The sequence below is a fragment of the Nematostella vectensis genome, chromosome 9 (genome assembly GCF_932526225.1).
Source record: "Nematostella vectensis chromosome 9, jaNemVect1.1, whole genome shotgun sequence".
Classification (NCBI taxonomy): Eukaryota; Metazoa; Cnidaria; class Anthozoa; order Actiniaria; family Edwardsiidae; genus Nematostella; species Nematostella vectensis.
The window spans coordinates 10,308,308-10,328,104 of NC_064042.1; the positions used below are offsets into that span (position 1 = coordinate 10,308,308).

Sequence of the window (19,797 nt, forward strand, 5' to 3'; positions counted from 1 at the left end):
TTTTATAACATCTTCTGTCTCAAACCTCTCTTGAAAAGGATAATTCTGCCTTTCCATTGTAGAAATTTTCAAGGTCCCCTTCCATTTTTTCTTATCTCAAGAATTTTAGAAGAATTACTTCTCGTCTCCTAAAGACAGAATATAGGGTGCAATTTTTTTAAAAGTTTCCCTTCCTTTACCTTCCCAAGGATTTCAGAGAAACTGCTGAGAGGCTGACTGAAGAGAACACCCGTCTTCTCCAGCGCGTCTCTACCCTGGAAGAGGAAATCTCAAGGTGTATGAACGAGAAAGAGATCCTTGCTGAACAGGTCTTTAAGCTAATGACCGAGAAGGCGTCACCTCAAACATCTGAGAACAATGTTCAACTCGTGGTTGACCAAGAGGGTGAATCACTAACTAATGTTAATCCAGGCGCACAAGCAACAGAAGGGAAGGGTGCAGAGACACATGGTGCGGGAGAGGTCAGAGGGGCAGGAGACGAGGGAGTTGCGCGCGTAAATGACCTTGAATCCAGAGTGGTCACCTTGACGGAGGAGCGCGACGCTGTGATCCAGGAACTAGCGACTTTGACGGAGAAGATGGAAGCGTTGGAAAAGGACAGGGATGTGAGTTGACCCCTGATAACAAGAACCAAGATTATTTTTCTTTGGATTTGCTTAATTGATTTATTGTATTTTTACCCCACGCTGCTTCCCTAAATCGAAGTGATTTCTGTTTCTGCATTACTTTGACCCCTATCAATCGATTATTTGTAGATAGCCATTCTTGGCGCATTCTTAGAAAATAGGTCGGTATTGATCCTTACGTTTCAACTCACATCGAAAATAATTTCAAGGTGTAAAAGTCTTTCCTGGAACATTTCCTTCATTTTTTATATCAGTTTTTATGAAAAATATCCCTATATGGGTCGTATCTATTTTTTTGGGCTTGTTGGCAATGATGTGGTTTTCCGTATTTTGACCAACACAGACATTATGTGTTGTCCTGTGAGTCAAATTAGGTCATCGATGTTCAATATTGAGATATTTGATGCCATCTCCAGGAACTAGAACTGAAGCTACGTGGCTCAGAAGAGGAGGATAGCACAGTTCAAGGGATGATCAAAATAATCGAGGACAAACTACAGGCCACGGAGTCAATGGTTCAGGTACGGCTGGGCACTTTCCACCCCTCACTCCTCCCTCTCTTTCATCTGCAACCCCCTAAAAAAACCCTCTCTCCATTTCTCTCTGGAATCCCTAAAATACACTCTTTTTGTCCACTTTTTTCTGGAAACCCCCAAATACACTCCCCCCTTACCTCTCCTCGCCTCTCAACCCCTTTCTCCATTTCTCTCTGGAATCCCTAAAATACACTTTTTCACCCACTTTACTCTGGAAACCCCCAAATACACTCCCCCTTACCTCTCCTTACCTCTTAACCCCTTTCTCCATTTCTCTCTGGAATCCCTAAAATACACTTTTTCACCCACTTTACTCTGGAAACCTCCCAATACACTCCCCGCAGCTCTCCTTACCTCTTAACCCCTTTCTCCATTTCTCTCTGGAATCCCTAAAATACACTTTTTCACCCACTTTACTCTGGAAACCTCCCAATACACTCCCCGCAGCTCTCCTTACCTCTTAACCCCTTTCTCCATTTCTCTCTGGAATCCCTAAAATACACTCTTTCACCCACTTTACTCTGGAAACCTCCAAATACACTCCCCCTTACCTCTCCTTACCTCTCAACCCCTCTCTCAATTTCACTCTGGAATCCCTAAAATACACTCTTTCACACACTTTTCTCTGGAAACCCCCAAATACACTCCCCCTTTACCTCTCCTCGCCTCTTAACCCCTTTCTCCATTTCTCTCTGGAATCCCTAAAATACACTCTTTCACCCACTTTACTCTGGAAACCCTCAAATACACTCCCCGCAGCTCTCCTTACCTCTCAACCCCTTTCTCCATTACTCTCTGGAATCCCTAAAATACAGTCTTTCACCCACTTTTCTCTGGAAACCCCCAAATACACTCCCCCCAGCTCTCCTCGCCTGTCAATCCCTCTCTCCATTTCTCTCTGGAATCCCTAAAATACACTATTTCATCCACTTTTCTCTGGAAACCCTCAAATACACTCCCCCTTACCTCTCCTCGTCTCTTATCTGCAGTTCCCGCAACTATTCTTCCTTCCCATTCCTCTGTGACCCCAAACATACAGTACTCTCTTCTTCGTCCCCTTCCTTCACGTTTACTTCATTCCATTCTCGTCCTCCTTTCTCTGCCAACCCCAACATGCACTCTTTCTCCTCCTCTCTTCGTCCACGCCTAACACATCCAATAATAAACTCTCCCTTCTCTGCAAACCTCAAAATACACTCCTTTCCACCTAGTCTTCATTCTCCCCCCTTTCCACTCCTCCTTCTCTCGCTCCGTCTGCACTTCCAACCCCTCTCACTTCTTCTCCCTCTTCTCTTCGCATTTTTCATCCATCTTTTCATTTGCTTACTGTCCTCCGCACACAGGGGCGGATCTAGGGGGAGGGGAGGGGAGGGGAAAGGGGGCCCCCCTTTTCAGATATTTGGCTTAAAAATATAAAAAAATATAAGGAAATATACGGAAGAACAATAGGTCCGGCCCCCCCTTTCTTGAAACTTTTGCTTCGGCCCCCCCTTTTTTAAAACTTCTGGATCCGCCCCTGGCACATCGTTTTCCTCCTAATTTTGGATCTGATACTACCTCTTCTTTATCCAGCACCGCTAGTGCTGTACCTGATGCTCAATTATTATCTCTCATTTGTCTCTGATTTCTAAGGAGCAAAGCGGCGAGCGTGAACGACTTGAGGGTCATCTAGCAGAGATCACCGAAGAGCTCAGTAAGGAAAAGGCTGGAAATAAGGTACTCTCTGAATTTTCGCGATATTCATAGGTGTGTTTTGTCGCAACACCTAATTTTTGTTTTTCGACTGAAATCAAACTTTCGAACTCACTACGCGTCTTGATATTAAACGATACATCTGAACCAATACATTGTCTAGGATCACTTCTTTTGTCTTCAATTAAACGCATTCTCATTGTTAATTGAAGTGTTCTAATGCGCCCATACTTCACACGAAGCTCTTGTCGCTAGGCGATGGGACTAAAAGTTAACACTTCCTCTCGCTCCAGGGTCTGGTTGATGAGATTGAGAAGCTAAAGATCAACAAAGCGCTGCTCGAATCTCATGTAGCGGAGTATGAAGAGAAAGCTCAAGAGATGTCTAAACAGATTGAAGTATGCTTGCTGTTGTTAATAAGTATATTTAGAGAAAAAATAGTCAAAAACAGCGAATACAACATTAATTATAGTAGCTGATTCAATTTGTGCAATCTCAGTTTATGTTTACTTGATGTCTTCCTCATGCAATCTATTGGCTATCTAACGCCAATTATATCTTGTGGCATCCAAACCAACCTTAAACATTGTGTTATTTACAACCTGTTACAATGTATAAACGTGACATGTGGTACGGAAAGAGATGGGCGTTTCTAGTCTATGCATTCGGTACCAATGATTGTGTATTGAATTTAATTTTGTTTTACTCAATTTTAATTAAGATTAACTTTATATTAGGGTGTTAAAACTAAGTTATTGTTGTTGGTATTTAGTCCACTAAATGATAACAGAGGAGAGAGGCTTTGGGATGGGTGGTTTTCAGGGGGGGGGGGGTGTTTTGGTCTTTTGGTCATTTTGAGAACTCAGCAAATACCCCACCCATTCTACACACTTACACACTGTCCGCGTCTAAGATGTATTTGTCGTGGTCTAGGAATTAAAGAATTCAGAGGAGCAGAAAGCTGAAGAAGAGAAGAAGGCGAAGAGAGACGCTAATGACCACGTGAATCAGTTGCAGGAGAAACTTGGAGCGGCGATGAGAGACCTGGATAAAGCGAATGATCACGTGAATCAGTTGAAGGAGAAACTTGGAGCGGTGATGAGAGACCTGGATAAAGCGAACGAGAGAAACAAGGTGATGCAAGGCATGATTTACTATCCTATGTGAATAAAAACCAAAAATCGGTATAGTTAGAAACTCAAGTAATAAACCTCGATAAATTCAAACAAAAGAAACAACGTAACAACCGGAATGCTAATTATCATTTGTAAGAAATACCGCATAAAGCGAACGGGAAAGAAACAGCCCTCTGTGTTCCTTTTTTTAGGAGTTAAACGAGTCCGTGATTCAAACACAGTCAGAGAAAGACACGATCAAGCACTCGCTTCACATGATGGAAGAACAGTACAAAGGGCTTAGACAGCAACAGGAGGTGGGTGTCCGGGTTAGACAGGTGTATATACATACTGGAAAAAAGTACAAAGGACAGGAGCTAAGGTAAGTGCCCGGGTTAGATAGGGAAGTACATAATGGAGAAGCTGTACAAGGGAAGTAGCTAAGGTAAGTGCCCGGGTTAGACAGAGATGTACATAATGGAGAAGCTGTACGGAAGGAGCTAAGGTAAGTGCCCGGGTTAGACAGAGATGTACATAATGGAGAAGCTGTACGGAAGGAGCTAAGGTAAGTGCCCGTGTTAGACAGGGATCTACATAATGGGAGAAGCTGTACAAAGGGAAGTAGCTAAGGTAAGTGCCCGGGTTAGACAGAGATGTACATAATGGAGAAGCTGTACGGAAGGAGCTAAGGTAAGTGCCCGGGTTAGACAGAGATGTAAATAATAGAGAAGCTGTACAAAAGGAAAGGAGCTAAGGTAAGTGCCCGGGTTATACAGGGTAAACAACATAGAGGAATGCCCCAATTAAACAGGTATTGATTGCTTAGGGTGGCCGCCTAGAAATGTTTTGACTTTTCAGTGTTCGTGTTAGACAGGGTGAGAGTGAGGTGCCAGATTGTATTTTTTAGTTGTCTTCTCTCAAGTCGTATTCTACCCTAGAGGTTTTCTTTTCAGAGTCGTTTCCCTGATAACAGCCGGTGCAAGTTTTCTTACAAGTTATTTTTCTTTTATTTGTCATATTCTTAGGATCATCGCTCGACTGTGAATGAGCTGGAGACGAAGCTTGAGGTGTTATCTAAAAAACTTCTCGTTGCCAACGAAGAGAAATCGGTAAGTAATTCAAGACGCCGGTGACATATCTCACAGGATTCCCGATTGCGACATGAGTTGACTTGCTTCTTGCCTTTGTTCCAAGGTCTTTCCGGGTCCTTTTTATCACCCCTCTTAAAAACCAACGATTACGTTATGGCGGCTATCTGGGGCGCTTCTTATGCCTTAGACATGTCCACCTTGTATCTACGCTCTCGTAATCCTACATTCCGGCTGCAATGAGGAATAGCTTCCAAAATTCATTGATTGTATTTTAGCTCATTCAGTACAAAAGATTCACTTTGTCTGAATTGTATAAAAAATTTTTTTTATCGTTTCCGTCTAAGCGTTCAAGAAATTGAATAATGTTGTTTTCATCCTCGGAGTTCGCCCGCAGATAAATCTCTTCATATTTTAAGTTTAGGGGGGCAGTTTTTTCACAGTCTCACGCTGATAAAAAAAATCCACAGGGTGCTTCCTTGCTAATTGTTTTAAAGCTAGCGCTTCTGCATTTATGTTATCGTGAGATCACTCTTCTAGTTTCTATATTCCACACTCAGAGCTACACTCGGTAAAGGTAGGTCAGATTACAACCAGTACATAGCTCATTTCATCACATTATTGCAAAGCCCATTACTTTACGGAAAAGCGAGAGTTCAATCAGTATGATTATGGACTGCGTAATAACAAGAACAGAAATCATGAGATGACATGTGTTATGCTCTAATAAATTCACGCATTTTCATAATTCTTGGCCTCCCTAGACAAGAGTTAATATTGAAGGGCCTCTTTTGAATTTGTTTGTTTGGTAATATTCTAGGAAACGTTCGTGTATGTTAAGGGATTAGTTTCTTCGTATGTTGATGTTTTTTGAAGGTTGCTATGATTGTGTCTGTAATCTCCAGGACTTGGATGTTTGCATAATTAATAGGCACAACGCCGGGAACATGAATATTAATACTGTTCTGAAACGCATAAAAAAAATCTCAGTATCTACGATATGTCAGAAAACAGATCGAAATTGAAATGTTAAACAAATCTTTAAAATGTTTAGTAAAAATTCATTAGGTTGACTAGATTTTTTTTAAAATAATATCGATTTTTTTAATTTTCCGTTTAATGATAATTGTAGTTTCAGTTGTAGTCGCTGGAACCTCCCCTAAAAATTATTTAGAATTTTGGGTTGTTATCTCGATATTTTTCTCATAGTTTGTTTTTCAATATTAAGTGAAAACAATAACAAAGGTTGGCTGACAATTGCAGAATGTCGATCAACCACTCCTTTGATATTGTTTATAATTGAAAATATAGCGGTTTATTCGCGAGGAAACTTCAAGAATAATAATCTTCTAATGAAGTCTGGTTTGTTATTAACGATATTTGATTAAAAAGTTATTGCTTACTCGCTTAAATTAGTCGATGGGAATGGATGCTTTGTGTGACTCGCCATTGAGCGAGAGCGGCCCTCTTTAACATCTGTTTCTCACGCCCAGACGCACGAAGCTGAGATAGAGGACATCTTCAAGGCGCACGACGAGTTGGAAGCCAAGTACAACGACGAAGTTCGCGAGAAAAAGGTCAGGCCACAGAAACCTACCTGTTCATTGTACTGAGTGGTTTGTTTGAAATCTGTGAATGAATTAAAGAATTAAAGAACCTGAGCAAAAACAAAGGCAACGTCAACGGGGGCGCGACGACAATATTATTACATGCCTCAATTCTTACATTTCTTTTGACAAAACTCATTTTTATAGCCTAAGAACCTAAGAACCTGTTTCTACTGTAGCGAATAAAGATCGTAAGGATCACAGCGCGAGCGTTCCAGTTCTCGATAGACCGTGAAATGGTGTCTCGCGTCGAAGAGAAAAACGGCCTGTGTCTCTTTTTTTTTTTTACTTTTTCATTTCTTCCTGCTGTTGCTATCCGTGTTGCCATCATTGTTGGTTTTTTCTTATGGCCTGGTGCCCAGATTTGGACAACCATTAGTGAATATGATCATTTGTTTTCTGGGTGTGTCTCCTTGTGGCGCATTGTGTTGCATCGCATTCTGAAAATACCGTTATGTCGTAAGCACTAATATGGAATCATTATTTCGTAGGAACTGCACGAGTACATCGAGCGACTTCACGAAGAGCAAGAAGACTTGCAGGCCCAGTACTGTTCTCTCTCCAAGGAGCACAAGGTAAGAATATGCACGCATGCAGCAATGTGGCTAAGGTCATGGTACGGTTATGGTAAGGCTTAGGTGTGCCATGATAAGGAGGACCAAGGTGTAGCCAATGTCATGGTACAATGGTACAGTGCTTTTCTCTCTCTATGCATGCATGTCCCTATCATTCGCCATTTTGTCACCATAGCAATATACCAACTATGAGAATGATTATTCATTTACATCGGCCGAGTAATAAACTTTTTAACGTCTATTTCAGGATTTGTCTTCTAATGTTGAATAAAAACAATAACAAAATATGTGGCTGGCTAGGGTTCTTTAACAAACTCCATGTTTTGCGTCACGCAGGTGATCACTGATCGACTCGCCGAGATCCACTGCAGCCAGCTGAACAGCGAGTCGCAGCATTATCAGCAGCTGACAGACCTACAGCAGCAAAACGCCTCACTGCACGAGGTAAGGAACCTCCCTATCGCGACCACAGACGAATTTCGCTACCACGACGATACTTGTCATACTTGTCAGCAATTTATCAGTTGAACTATACGTTATAACATCTGCAGCCTGCTAGCCGGCTCTTATTTGCTGTTTGAAAAAAAATGTTTTTTCTTCAAACATTGGGAATCCTTTGGCGCGGAAACTGACAAGGAGCATAGGATTGGCTAGCACATTCATTTCTCGTGTACGCAAACACCAGAGAAAAAGATCCGAATAACCCCAAAACTAGCGCCGGCTAGAGTGCTATAACTTGTGTTGTATATCTTATATGGGTGCAAGGTAATTGACATGTTTTACCCTGCATCGGCATTTCTGTAGCTAAGAAGTCTAAAAGTTTACATAGCTAGTCAATGAATTAAGACATATTTTTTTGGAGTTCGAGCAGCGCCCGTGTACAGTACCCGCCCACGTGTACTGTGATATTTTCCATATTAGTTTCATATAGTTTGAGAGAATTACCTAGGATATACTGTTTTCCCCGCCTACTAAGTTGAAATTTGTTGAAAGTAGGAAGTGATTAAGAAAAGAAAAGCAGTCATTTAAAATTTCATGGTACTTTTGAAGCTTATTCATAGAAAGTGCTCGATATTCTGTTGGAGTTAATCTTAATGGTATTTTGATTTTTCATATTTCCAGGAGTTTTCCCAGCTTAAAGAAACTTGTGATACTCTGAACTCCTCATTCGAAGAGAAGGACCACGAACTCGTCGATCTGACTGAGAGGCTCCGTGAGAAGACACGGGAAGTAGAGTCATTAACGACGCAACTAGAAGAAGCCAAGTCAGCCTTACAGAGCAAAAAGCAAGAGCTTGAAAATACACTCAACGAGCTCAAACAGAAGAAAACGCAAGGAGAACTTCAGAGAAACACGGACAGCTTACTGAAAACCGTTGAGGAATTGAAGCAAGATAAAGAAGAGGATTTTAAATACTTTGAAGACCTGAGAAGCTTGGAGGAGAAAATACGGCTAAAGGATGTGGTAATAGATGAGTTGAAAACAAGTCTTGAGACTTGCTCCAAGGAGAGGGACGAATTGGTGGAAAGTAATAGAAATTTAGGCTCAGAATTGAAGGCTTTAAAGAAAGAAAACGAGGAACTGGTCAGCCAAGTTGAGAGCCTTAATCAAAAGGTCGAACAGGTCGTTTGCGATAATAGCAAGGAATTATCTGATTTGAAGGAGAAGTTTGAGCGTGAGCTTCAAGAAAAGAGAACGACGATAAGAGAAACCAAAGACATTTCAAATGAAGAGATAGCAACATTGGAACGTAAATTTGAAGAAAGGGAAGGCGAGTTTAAAAGTCTTTGTGAGAAGCTACGTGCACTGGAGACAGAGCTGTCTGAGTTGAATAGTGCTAAACATAAATACTCAGAGGACGGTAAAGTCAAATCGAAGGAATTAGATGAAATTAAAGAGGCCCTATCAATAAAGGATAAGGATATCGAAAATTATAATCTAGTTATTGAAAGTTTGAATGAAAAATTGCAGCAGGGTACACAAGATTTAGTAGCATCAAATGAACATTCAAAATCTCAACAATCGGAAATAGAAAGTCTTCGCTCACAAATCGAGTCTTTGAATAAGTTTTACAACGAGAACCAGTCCGCTGAGGAAAAGCTACAAGGACAGAGAGAGGTGCTGGATTCTCTGAACGCTAAAGTTAAAGAATTGGAAGAACAATTAGAACTGAAGGATTCTGATTTGGAAGTTTTGAGAAGAGATTTTAAGGAGGCTGAGAATAGTAAACTGGAGACAGAGCGACAGCTGAGCGAACTTTCTAAGGAAACTTGTCATTATAAAGAGAAAGTTGAAAAACAAAACCAAGAAATACAGGAACTCCAATCTAAAATCAATCTTTTATACAAAGCAGTTGAAGAAAAGGACTCCGAGATAAATAACCAAAAAATTGAAAATGATAATTTGGGCAAAGTTGTTGATTCTATGAGAGAAAATCTCCAATCGATTGAGTCTGAAATTATTCAAAGAAACGAAGAAAATTCTTTATTACAAAGCCAGTTGATTTCATTCAGGGACAGTACGAGCGAAAAGGACGAGGAGCTACATAAATTACGAGCTTTAACTGAGGAATACAAACTTAAATGCGAGGAGCTTGATGCTAAGGTTTCCGGACTGGGTGAAGAGTTAGAGGCAAAGAGACTCGACGCGAAGGATTTGGAGGCTAAACTGTGCGAGCACAAGCAGCAAGTGGAATTCCTGCAGTCCCACATGTCTAGTGTTAGCGGACAAATGAAGGGGCAAGAGGCTCAAGTAACACAATACACGCAGCAGTTGGAACAGCTCAAGGCAGCCCTTGATCAGTCGAAAGACAACTATGGTGAGTTAGAGTTTTGGGTTTCCTGTGGTTTTGGCGGGAGTTAGTGTATGCACGCGCATGCATTTGTGAATTACAAGGATTGGCAGTTTTGTCAAGTTTTACTTTTATGGTTTATTTTTGGTTTTGGAGTGTATTTAAATTTTCTTCGAGTTCGGAAGTTTGGGTTACCACTCCCCACGTCATCGAAATTGAATACAAAAAAGTGTGTTTACACGCGAATACAACGAATTCTCACTTTTCTCTGAATTTTTAATCTTCAATTTTATTATTTTTTAGTAACGTTTTCTTTTTCCGGGAAATTTTGCACACACCCGTATACTCACTTACTTTTTTAGAACTTGAATAAAAAACTTTTGACGTTGTTGCATTTGTACCGCTTTACATTGTTTTGTTATTATTTTTAGCTGTTCTTGAGAAGGAGACAATAGAGAAAGATGAAAAGATGGCCAAACTCAAGCAGGTCGCCATTAAAGCAAAGAAAGAACTTGAAAACCAGAAGAAACAGGTACGTTAAAAAACCTGCTTGAATTTAGCAGGCGATCTATGAGGTATAAAGGTCTTTTGCCTCAAAAACTGTGTATCTTTTGGAATCGAGTGTTATTTTGATTTTCTGTTGGAAATAAACCACATGATGTTAGGTCTTTCAGAAAATTTGCCGAGAAGAAATATTACTAGTCGATAATGTTTAGGTTGCTCAGTTGAGAACTATATGACACCCAAACATAATGAATCTCGAAAGTGTCACCCCATTTGTTTGATACCTGACTTTATCCCTTTTTTTATAGGCTCAATTGGAAAAGGAGGAACTGATATCTGTGATTGAGGGAATGAAGGAAGATGCGGAGACCCTTAACAGTAAATTCGCCCAGCAGCAGGACGAGACGCGTCAAGAAATCTTCCAAGAGCTACAGGCACAGCTAGACTTTTCACGTAACGAGCTGACTTCCGAGAAATCCAAGTAAGTGGTGGCGTCAGACCAGGGTGCACTGTCACCTTGCACAACTAAGACAACAATAGAACAACAACAACTATTTCACATTTTTTTTTTACTCGGTGCAATAACCCATGCAGCTTAATTTTAAAGGTATATCCTTTATTCGTCAAGATAGTCGTGTTTTCTGATGAAATGAAGTAAGTTAACTGGAAGACTGGCTGGCTACAAGCAGTTGCATCAAATTGTCACCTTATAATAGGCAATAGCTGGTCGAACGTTTTAGATTAAACAAGCCGATTGTCTTGAAATAAACTTCTTGTGTGCTCGTCAGAGTGTTTTAGAGGCACTTGGCAAGAGACAGGCCATTCGATTAAAGGCCCGCTGCAAATCAGGCCTGAAAAACATCGAACGTTTACGTGTTACTTTGACAGGGTTGAGAAGGCAGAGAAGGATCTTGTGGATGCCGCGACTCAATTAAGCAAAGCACGTGAAGAGTCCGAGACCCACAGAAACGAAAAGGACGCCCTTGCCACAGAGCTCTCCAATGTCAAGACAATTAAAGAGGTACAGTTTGAAGAGTTTCGATCACCCACTTCTTTGTTATTGTTTATCATTGAAAATGCAGCGGTTTATTTGCAAGGAAACTAACAATCGACGAATGAAGTTTGATATGTTATTGACGATTTTTGATTAAAAACATACTCTATTGAATTAGCCGATGGAAGTGGATGCTTTGTGTGACTCGCCATTATAAGCGGGAGCATAAAATGGCGGCGTGATTGGCTTTCTTTAAGGGTCTCCTATCACAGATGCCATTGTGTAATTGATTCCCCATTTAAAGAAACTACCAAGGGACGGCTGACATTTTTGAAGTTTTTTAAAACTCGTTTTTACGTCCCTCCCACTCACAGTGTTTATTGTATTGAGTGATTGATCCAAATATTATTTAACTACTGTCTTCACGGACTCCTTTCTTGGTCTCCTTTCTCGGCATTTTACAAGAGATTTCCGCCTTATTAGAATCATTTTTCACCTTCTCCCCTCCCCTTGTTTTCATCTGTTTAGAATGTCGAGACTGAGCTTCAGAAAGTCAAGGAGCAGCTGAGTGACCAGGCCTGTCAACTCGAGGTAAGCTTACGCCAGATCCTTAAGTTGAACCGGTGGTTTTATGTTTTGAGAAATAAAGTGTTGTTGTTGAAATTTTTTTGTAGTAGATTCTAGAACGGCTGCTTGGAAGTGTGTAACAAAGAGTTTGTAACAGAACAACAAGGTGTTATAAATAGAAAAAAATCAATTTTCCGTGAAATGGGTCATACATTGAGCATCTAGTAGGTTATTTAAAGTTTTAAGTAAAGTTGCTGCCTGTACCGAAACCGGAAAGTTTAAGCCATAACATTGTATTTTGACCTTTCGGTCGAAAAAACCGCCATCTGCCAATCGTCATTCGTCAGTTCCACTGACAACCTTTTTGAAATGGGTGTATTTACACGGTCTTAAAGGGATAAAACGCTAACCAGGATTGTGAGCACCGGGGACGTAAATCAGATATTAGCATAGTCGGGGCGTGAAACAAAATACTTACCTTCCCCCCTCCCCCCCCCCCTATTTTAGGATCCTGTATCCAGTGTATCACGTGTTTCATATTTCGTCACTGTGCAGGCTATACAAACTCGCGATGCGGAGCGAATCGCGGAGATTACTCGTCTTGAAGAACTCGAGAAGAGCCAGAAGGGGCTGGACGAGCTCAACAAGCAAATCACAGACGTGAGTATAATTCCCCCACGTGCGATATTACTTTTTCTGCGTTACTTATCGTATTGCCATGTCATGCTTGACATTTTGTTACTAACGAAGTGTTGTGTGACTAACAAGTGCTGCGTTACTTATCGTATTGCGTTACTTACGAAGTGCCATGTCATTAGCTAATTGACATTTTGTTACTAACGAAGTGTTGTGCGACTAACAAGTGCTGCGTTACTTATCGTATTGCGTTACTTGCAAAGGGCCATGTCATTAGCCAATGGGCGTTTTGTTACTAACGAAGTGTTGTGTGACTAACAAGTGCTGCGTTACTTATCGTATTGCGTTACTTACGAAGTGCCATGTCATTAGCTAATTGACATTTTGTTACTAACGAAGTGTTGTGTGACTAACAAGTGCTGCGTTACTTATCGTATTGCGTTACTTACGAAGTGCCATGTCATTAGCTAATTGACATTTTGTTACTAACGAAGTGTTGTGTGACTAACAAGCGCTGCGTTACTTATCGTATTGCGTTACTTACGGAGTGCCATGTCATTAGCTAATTGACATTTTGTTACTAACGAAGTGTTGTGTGACTAACAAGTGCTGCGTTACTTATCGTATTGCTTTACTTACGAAGTGCCATGTCATGCTTGACATTTTGTTACTAACGAAGTGTTGTGTGACTAACAAGTGCTGCGTTACTTATCGTATTGCGTTACTTACGAAGTGCCATGTCATTAGCTAATTGACATTTTGTTACTAACGAAGTGTTGTGCGACTAACAAGTGCTGCGTTACTTATCGTATTGCGTTACTTACGAAGTGCCATGTCATTAGCTAATTGACATTTTGTTACTAACGAAGTGTTGTGTGACTAACAAGTGCTGCGTTACTTATCGTATTGCTTTACTTACGAAGTGCCATGTCATTAGCTAATTGACATTTTGTTACTAACGAAGTGTTGTGTGACTAACGGGTGCTGCATTACTTACTGTGTTGCGTTACTTGCGAAGTGTTGCGTGACGTGTGTTATTTGTGACAGATGACGCGTGAACTACAAGACACCCAAACGAGGCTAGAGGCCGAGAAACAAGACCACCAAGGGGACAAAACTCAACTGGAGGACACAAAGAAACTGCTTGAAGCCGCCAAAAAGGTCAGTCTGAAAATCTCTCCTACACCTCTTCGATTGAGTTCTGTCTCTATTATTGTAAACTTGTTATTCATTTACTATACCGTATTTACTCGAATAAAAGCCTCCCTCGAATAAGTGTTTCCCTCGAATAAGCGCCTCCCTCGAATAAGTGTTTCCCTCGAATAAGCGCCTCCCTCGAATAAGTGTTTCCCTCGAATAAGCGCCTCCCTCGAATAAGCGCCTCCCCCGGATGAGCGCCTCCTCCCCAAGTTTAATGTAACTGAGTAAAATAAGGCAAATATTTAATGAATGAAAGTTTATTGAAAAAAGCTGCTCCAAGTTGTGATACTGGTATATAGTACTATCTTACTGACATTGCTATGGTAACAGGAAGCGAGTCAGAACAGCCTGATGAATTTAGAGATCGCCGATTGCCAGCGCACACTTGAGTCTCTACAAGCAAAGCTCGCGGAGAGAGAGCAGCAGCTGACAGACGCCCAGGACGAGATCGGACACCAAGAGAGAAAGATCGAGGACAGCCGCGCCCAGATAGGTCAGTCTGGGTGTTCCAGCACAGGGGAGCGTGGAAGGCGCAGTTGGGAGAGCTCTCCGTGCCCCTCATCACTAGCTTGTTTGGTTCTTAGTCCCAGCGTGAGCTGGGCTTGTTGGTTCTTTCCGTTTCTCCGAGGGTTTTTCTCCGCATTTTATGCCCCCCCCCCCCCTACCTCTTTCCCACCTGTGTTCCATGGTCAGGTATTAGTCGTATGGCGGCTGCCTGAGGCGCTTATGCCTTTGACGCGATCTGCCCACCTGCTCACGTGAGCCAGAATCTCGAGCGCAAAGAGAGGTCTGAACTATTACACTCTATGTTTGTGCATAATAAGCCAAATATTTACTCTTGTATATGAAGTGTAATTCAGTAACGTCATAGCATCGCGGTTTGGTCGTGGTTTGGCGGGAATGTCATTTTGACTGCTGAATCGACAACAACGCTCAGAGATGAGCAAAACCTTATTTGAAGTGTGCCCTTTACTCGAACCGTAGGCGTTGGCTCCCTGTGGTGTGACATAGCAACGGAACTCACCCATTTATTTCCTTCACTTTGTCTGCAGGCGCAGTTGAGAGTCAGCGGCAGCAGACCGAAGAACGTGCGCTTAAGATGAAGGCGATGTTGGTGAAGACAAAGAAAGACCTCGCTGAAACCAAGAACCAGCTGACGGCGCTGACCAGCAATGAGGTGCGGCTCAACACCGAGCTTGAGCATGCGCGCCAGCAAGAGGAGACATGCAAGGTGCAAGTGGCGGAGCTTACGGCGGAGAACCACGCCTACCAGCAACAGGTAACTCATGGGGGTAGGGTAGGGGAGACAAGCCTACCAGCAACAGGTAACTCATGGGGTTAGGGTGGGGGAGACAAGCCTACCAGCAACAGGTAACTCAAGGGGGTGGGGTGGGGGAGACAAGCCTGCCAGCAACAGGTAACTCATGGGGGTAGGGTAGGGAAGACAAGCCTACCAGCAACAGGTAACTCATGGGGGTAGGGTAGGGGAGACAAGCCTACCAGCAACAGGTTACTCATGGGGGTAGGGTGGGGGAGACAAGCCTACCAGCAACAGGTAACTCATGGGGTTAGGGTGGGGGAGACAAGCCTACCAGCAACAGGTAACTCATGGGGGTAGGGTAGGGGAGACAAGCCTACCAGCAACAGGTTACTCATGGGGGTAGGGTGGGGGAGACAAGCCTACCAGCAACAGGTAACTCATGGGGGTAGGGTGGGGGGAGACAAGCCTACCAGCAACAGGTTACTCATGGGGGTGGGGTGGGGGAGACAAGCCTGCCAGCAACAGGTAACTCATGGGGTTAGGGTAGGGGAGACAAGCCTACCAGCAACAGGTAACTCATGGGGGTAGGGTAGGGGAGACAAGCCTACCAGCAACAGGTTACTCATGGGGGTAGGGTGGGGGAGACAAGCCTACCAGCAACAGGTAACTCATGGGGGTAGGGTGGGGGAGACAAGCCTACCAGCAACAGGTTACTCATGGGGGTAGGGTGGGGGAGACAAGCCTACCAGCAACAGGTAACTCATGGGGGTAGGGTGGGGGAGACAAGCCTACCAGCAACAGGTAACTCATGGGGGTAGGGTGGGGGAGACAAGCCTACCAGCAACAGGTTACTCATGGGGGTGGGGTGGGGGAGACAAGCCTACCAGCAACAGGTAACTCATGGGGGTAGGGTAGGGGAGACAAGCCTACCAGCAACAGGTAACTCATGGGGGTAGGGTGAGGGAGACAAGCCTACCAGCAACAGGTAACTCATGGGGGTAGGGTGGGGGAGACAAGCCTACCAGCAACAGGTTACTCATGGGGGTGGGGTGGGGGAGACAAGCCTGCCAGCAACAGGTAACTCATGGGGGTAGGGTGGGGGAGACAAGCCTACCAGCAACAGGTAACTCATGGGGTTAGGGTGGGGGAGACAAGCCTACCAGCAACAGGTTACTGATGGGGGGTAGGGTGGGGGAGACAAGCCTACCAGCAACAGGTAACTCATGTGGGTAGGGTTGGCGGAGAACCACGCCTACCAGCAACAGGTAACTCATGGGGGTGGGGTGGGGGAGACAAGCCTACCAGCAACAGGTTACTCATGGGGGTAGGGTAGGGGAGACAAGCCTACCAGCAACAGGTAACTCATGGGGGTAGGGTAGGGGAGACAAGCCTACCAGCAACAGGTAACTCATGGGGGTAGGGTGGGGGAGACAAGCCTACCAGCAACAGGTAACTCATGGGGGTAGGGTGAGGGAGACAAGCCTACCAGCAACAGGTAACTCATGGGGGTAGGGTGGGGGAGACAAGCCTACCAGCAACAGGTAACTCATGGGGTTAGGGTAGGGGAGACAAGCCTACCAGCAACGGTTACTCATGGGTTTAGGGTGGGGGAAGACAAGCCTACCAGCAACAGGTAACTCATGGGGGTAGGGTAGGGGAGCCAAGCCTACCAGCAACAGCTAACTCATGGGGGTAGGGTGGGGGAGACAAGCCTACCAGCAACAGGTAACTCAAGGGGGTGGGGTGGGGGAGCCAAGCCTACCAGCAACAGGTAACTCATGGGGTAGTTTTATTTTTCTCTGACTCACCATCGATGTTTTAGATACGCACAATAAATGAAAACACTAAACGCACGGTCGACGGACTGGAACAGAAAATGGCCAAGGTCATGGCGGACTGTGAAGCTGCAAGGGCTTCCCAGGATGCAACGCTGGCAGAGTTTGAAAACTACAAGGTACGAGGGGGAAAACATAAATATGATTTTCATTGCCGGTGATTAAAGAGCCTTACTCAGCCACAACTTGTCCATGTTTATATTTAAAAGGTGATAAAATCTCGAAATAACCATCTCAAACAAAATTATATACTTTATTTATCAAATTCAATCTGATATTTTATGAGAGTCCAGTGTTTAATTGAGTTTGATTCTCTTTCATGGAGGCAAGTGCATCCTCAAAAAGAAGCGCTTCAAATGCATCAAATAAATAACTTATGTAATAGTCCCTATTATGTTTGTTTATTGTACTGTAGACGAGAGTTCACAGCGTCCTCAAGCAGCAGAAAACCAAGCCGGTCCACTCACCGGACATGGACCCGTCCGAAAGGTACACACCATAAATAGTTTAATACTATCCCGCCCATCTCCTCGTTAGCGTTAGATATGGAGAGGAACCATAACAAGCAAGCCTGATAAGGTAGCGAAATGTGTAAGAGGGTCGGGCGGGTGGGGCGAAGTGCACCGTACGAGAGAGGACGCCAACTAACGGGTAACTATTTAATGCCAATAGAGTCGTAGGATGGATAATGAATATTTAGTAGGTTTTGATAGGATATTGTCAGAGGTCTAAAGCTATGTGCATATCATATTAATATATATATATATATATATATATATTTTTTTTTTTTTGTTATTAGATCAAGGCTTGAACAAGTGGTTGAACAGCTAAAGACAAAAATACAAGAAGCAAAGTAAGTTACGAATATCGAATTTTCGTTTAGGCACATTCCTTTCTTTTTTGACGTTTCTTTTAGGTCAAAACCGGTAGTCATACTTTTAGCTTATTATCACAGTTCAGTTCTCCTTTCGCCTTCTTCTATGCCGAATAATGAGAGCGCAGATTCAGACGGGGTCGAGTTGAAGGCATGGGAAGGCGCCTCAGGCAGCCGCCATACAACTCGTGTCTGACCGCGGATCACAGCTAAGATCGAAATTGCTGGTTTTGTGGAGGGAGGAAATCCGGAGAACCCGGAGAAAAACCCTCAGAGCAAAGGCGAGACCAACTAACTCAACTCACGTCGGAACCGGGAATCGAACCCAGAACCCAGTGGTGAGAGGCACAGGCAATAGAGACACGCTCTGCCAAATGAGCCACCTAGGCGGAGTCATGGAAAGGGCTGATATACTCCTCTCCCCCTTTTATGCCCATCTCAAGAAATTCAGGATCCGCCCTGTTTGTCGTTGCCCTAACCTTGACAATTACCTCCTCCCTCCCCCCAGCGACCAGTACGTGAGCCTGCGATCAGATTACGAGGAGCTTGAGGGTGAGCATGAACGCCTGACGTCGAGGCACAGCCGAGTGACGCAGGACCTGGAGGAGAAAGAGACGGCTTGGAGACAAAGGTCGGCCTTTTGAACTTCGCTTTGATCTTTGGGCGGTTTTTCAGGTTATGGGAGTCCTGTTGCATTTAGGAGTGAAATGCTAGATGCTTTGGTACGATAGAGGACTTTACACAGCACCTGTAAAGACCATTGCAGCTACTTTGTACTTATTTTTCTTTGTAGGATTCAGCAGCTTCAATTGGATAGCACGAACAGTACCGAGCACCAAGCGGAAACCATCCGACACCTCTCCGAGCAGAACGAGACTATATCGAATACTTACAAGGTATGAATATGCTCACATACTATCAAAAAGAGATATATTCCGTTACAAAAGTTTTTGTACTATATATTTGTATAAGTAATAAGGTTCTAATTCTAGTACCTTGTACACAGTAATGATGGCCTTATGGCTATATTAAAGAGGAGAGGCCTAGTGAGCCCTTCCTTTTTATTGTTTTCATTCAATATTTTAGACAAATTACGTGAAGCAATTTCAAAATACCTATCTCAAAACAGAGTTTTATAATTCATTTACGAAAAATTCAATCAAAAAAATGACAAAAGCTCCCACAAATCAGCCGATGGAAATGGATGCTCTCTTGCTAAAATGACATAATGGAGGCTAAAAGAGACCCTTTTTTGTCTCCCCTTTGATTTCGAGCTAGCGGGGCTCAACTGTATTTTATTCTGTAGTTTTCCTTTCCATTTCATCATGCGTATTATAATTCCCGGGAGAAAATAGCTAACACAACACCATCAGGGAATGGAGCATGCAGTCATTCATTTCCTGTGAATGCATGCATATATTAATCTCATCTGTATTCTCTTCTCTAGGAGAAAATCGCTAACTTAGAAACACAACACAGTCAGGAAATGGAGCGGTTACAAACCAAGCTAATAGAAACTGAGGCGCGGTTACAAAAGACGATACGCGACCAGGCCTCAACACAGGGATCCCGGTCGCCGCCTCACTCACTCAACCTGCACGCTACGAAAAGCACTGAAGAGAGAGAATCTGGGGAGGTAATGAGCGTTGAGGTATTCACTATTTTAAGTGTTGTCGTGCCCCAGTGAATATTCATATTGTGTTTCTAAATAAAATCGATACATGGGGGGGGGGGGGGGGGGGTTCGAAAAATAGACGAACTAAGGGATAGAACTTTGGGTGTGGTCAACAGCAATTCTTATTCCTAAGGGGGCGAATTTTATGACCTTAGAGATAGAGTCGGAAAAATCGTTAAACACCCCCTAAGTGATAGCACTTGGTCGAAATTTTATACCCT

At 43.2% G+C, this 19,797-nt stretch overlaps 1 protein-coding gene across 4 annotated transcripts in view; it reads left to right on the plus strand.

Moving 5' to 3' along the window:
• LOC116618443 (GRIP and coiled-coil domain-containing protein 2) overlaps nucleotides 1-19,797 on the plus strand; it is a 41,661-nt gene that overhangs the window by 16,542 nt on the left and 5,322 nt on the right. For 3 of the 4 annotated variants that reach the window (XM_048732289.1, XM_048732291.1, XM_048732292.1), the window contains 25 exons: nucleotides 189-605; nucleotides 1,043-1,147; nucleotides 2,795-2,878; nucleotides 3,148-3,252; nucleotides 3,788-3,988; nucleotides 4,182-4,286; nucleotides 4,995-5,078; nucleotides 6,551-6,634; nucleotides 7,156-7,239; nucleotides 7,576-7,683; nucleotides 8,362-10,057; nucleotides 10,462-10,562; nucleotides 10,843-11,015; nucleotides 11,423-11,555; nucleotides 12,057-12,119; nucleotides 12,651-12,755; nucleotides 13,779-13,892; nucleotides 14,262-14,424; nucleotides 14,984-15,210; nucleotides 17,015-17,146; nucleotides 17,443-17,516; nucleotides 17,827-17,880; nucleotides 18,410-18,532; nucleotides 18,695-18,797; nucleotides 19,349-19,552. In XM_048732289.1, the coding sequence (XP_048588246.1) occupies nucleotides 189-605; nucleotides 1,043-1,147; nucleotides 2,795-2,878; nucleotides 3,148-3,252; nucleotides 3,788-3,988; nucleotides 4,182-4,286; nucleotides 4,995-5,078; nucleotides 6,551-6,634; nucleotides 7,156-7,239; nucleotides 7,576-7,683; nucleotides 8,362-10,057; nucleotides 10,462-10,562; nucleotides 10,843-11,015; nucleotides 11,423-11,555; nucleotides 12,057-12,119; nucleotides 12,651-12,755; nucleotides 13,779-13,892; nucleotides 14,262-14,424; nucleotides 14,984-15,210; nucleotides 17,015-17,146; nucleotides 17,443-17,516; nucleotides 17,827-17,880; nucleotides 18,410-18,532; nucleotides 18,695-18,797; nucleotides 19,349-19,552 (4,842 nt within the window). The remainder of the gene's footprint in view (nucleotides 1-188; nucleotides 606-1,042; nucleotides 1,148-2,794; nucleotides 2,879-3,147; nucleotides 3,253-3,787; nucleotides 3,989-4,181; nucleotides 4,287-4,994; nucleotides 5,079-6,550; nucleotides 6,635-7,155; nucleotides 7,240-7,575; nucleotides 7,684-8,361; nucleotides 10,058-10,461; nucleotides 10,563-10,842; nucleotides 11,016-11,422; nucleotides 11,556-12,056; nucleotides 12,120-12,650; nucleotides 12,756-13,778; nucleotides 13,893-14,261; nucleotides 14,425-14,983; nucleotides 15,211-17,014; nucleotides 17,147-17,442; nucleotides 17,517-17,826; nucleotides 17,881-18,409; nucleotides 18,533-18,694; nucleotides 18,798-19,348; nucleotides 19,553-19,797) is intronic. The other variant, XM_048732290.1, reaches the window with a different exon arrangement.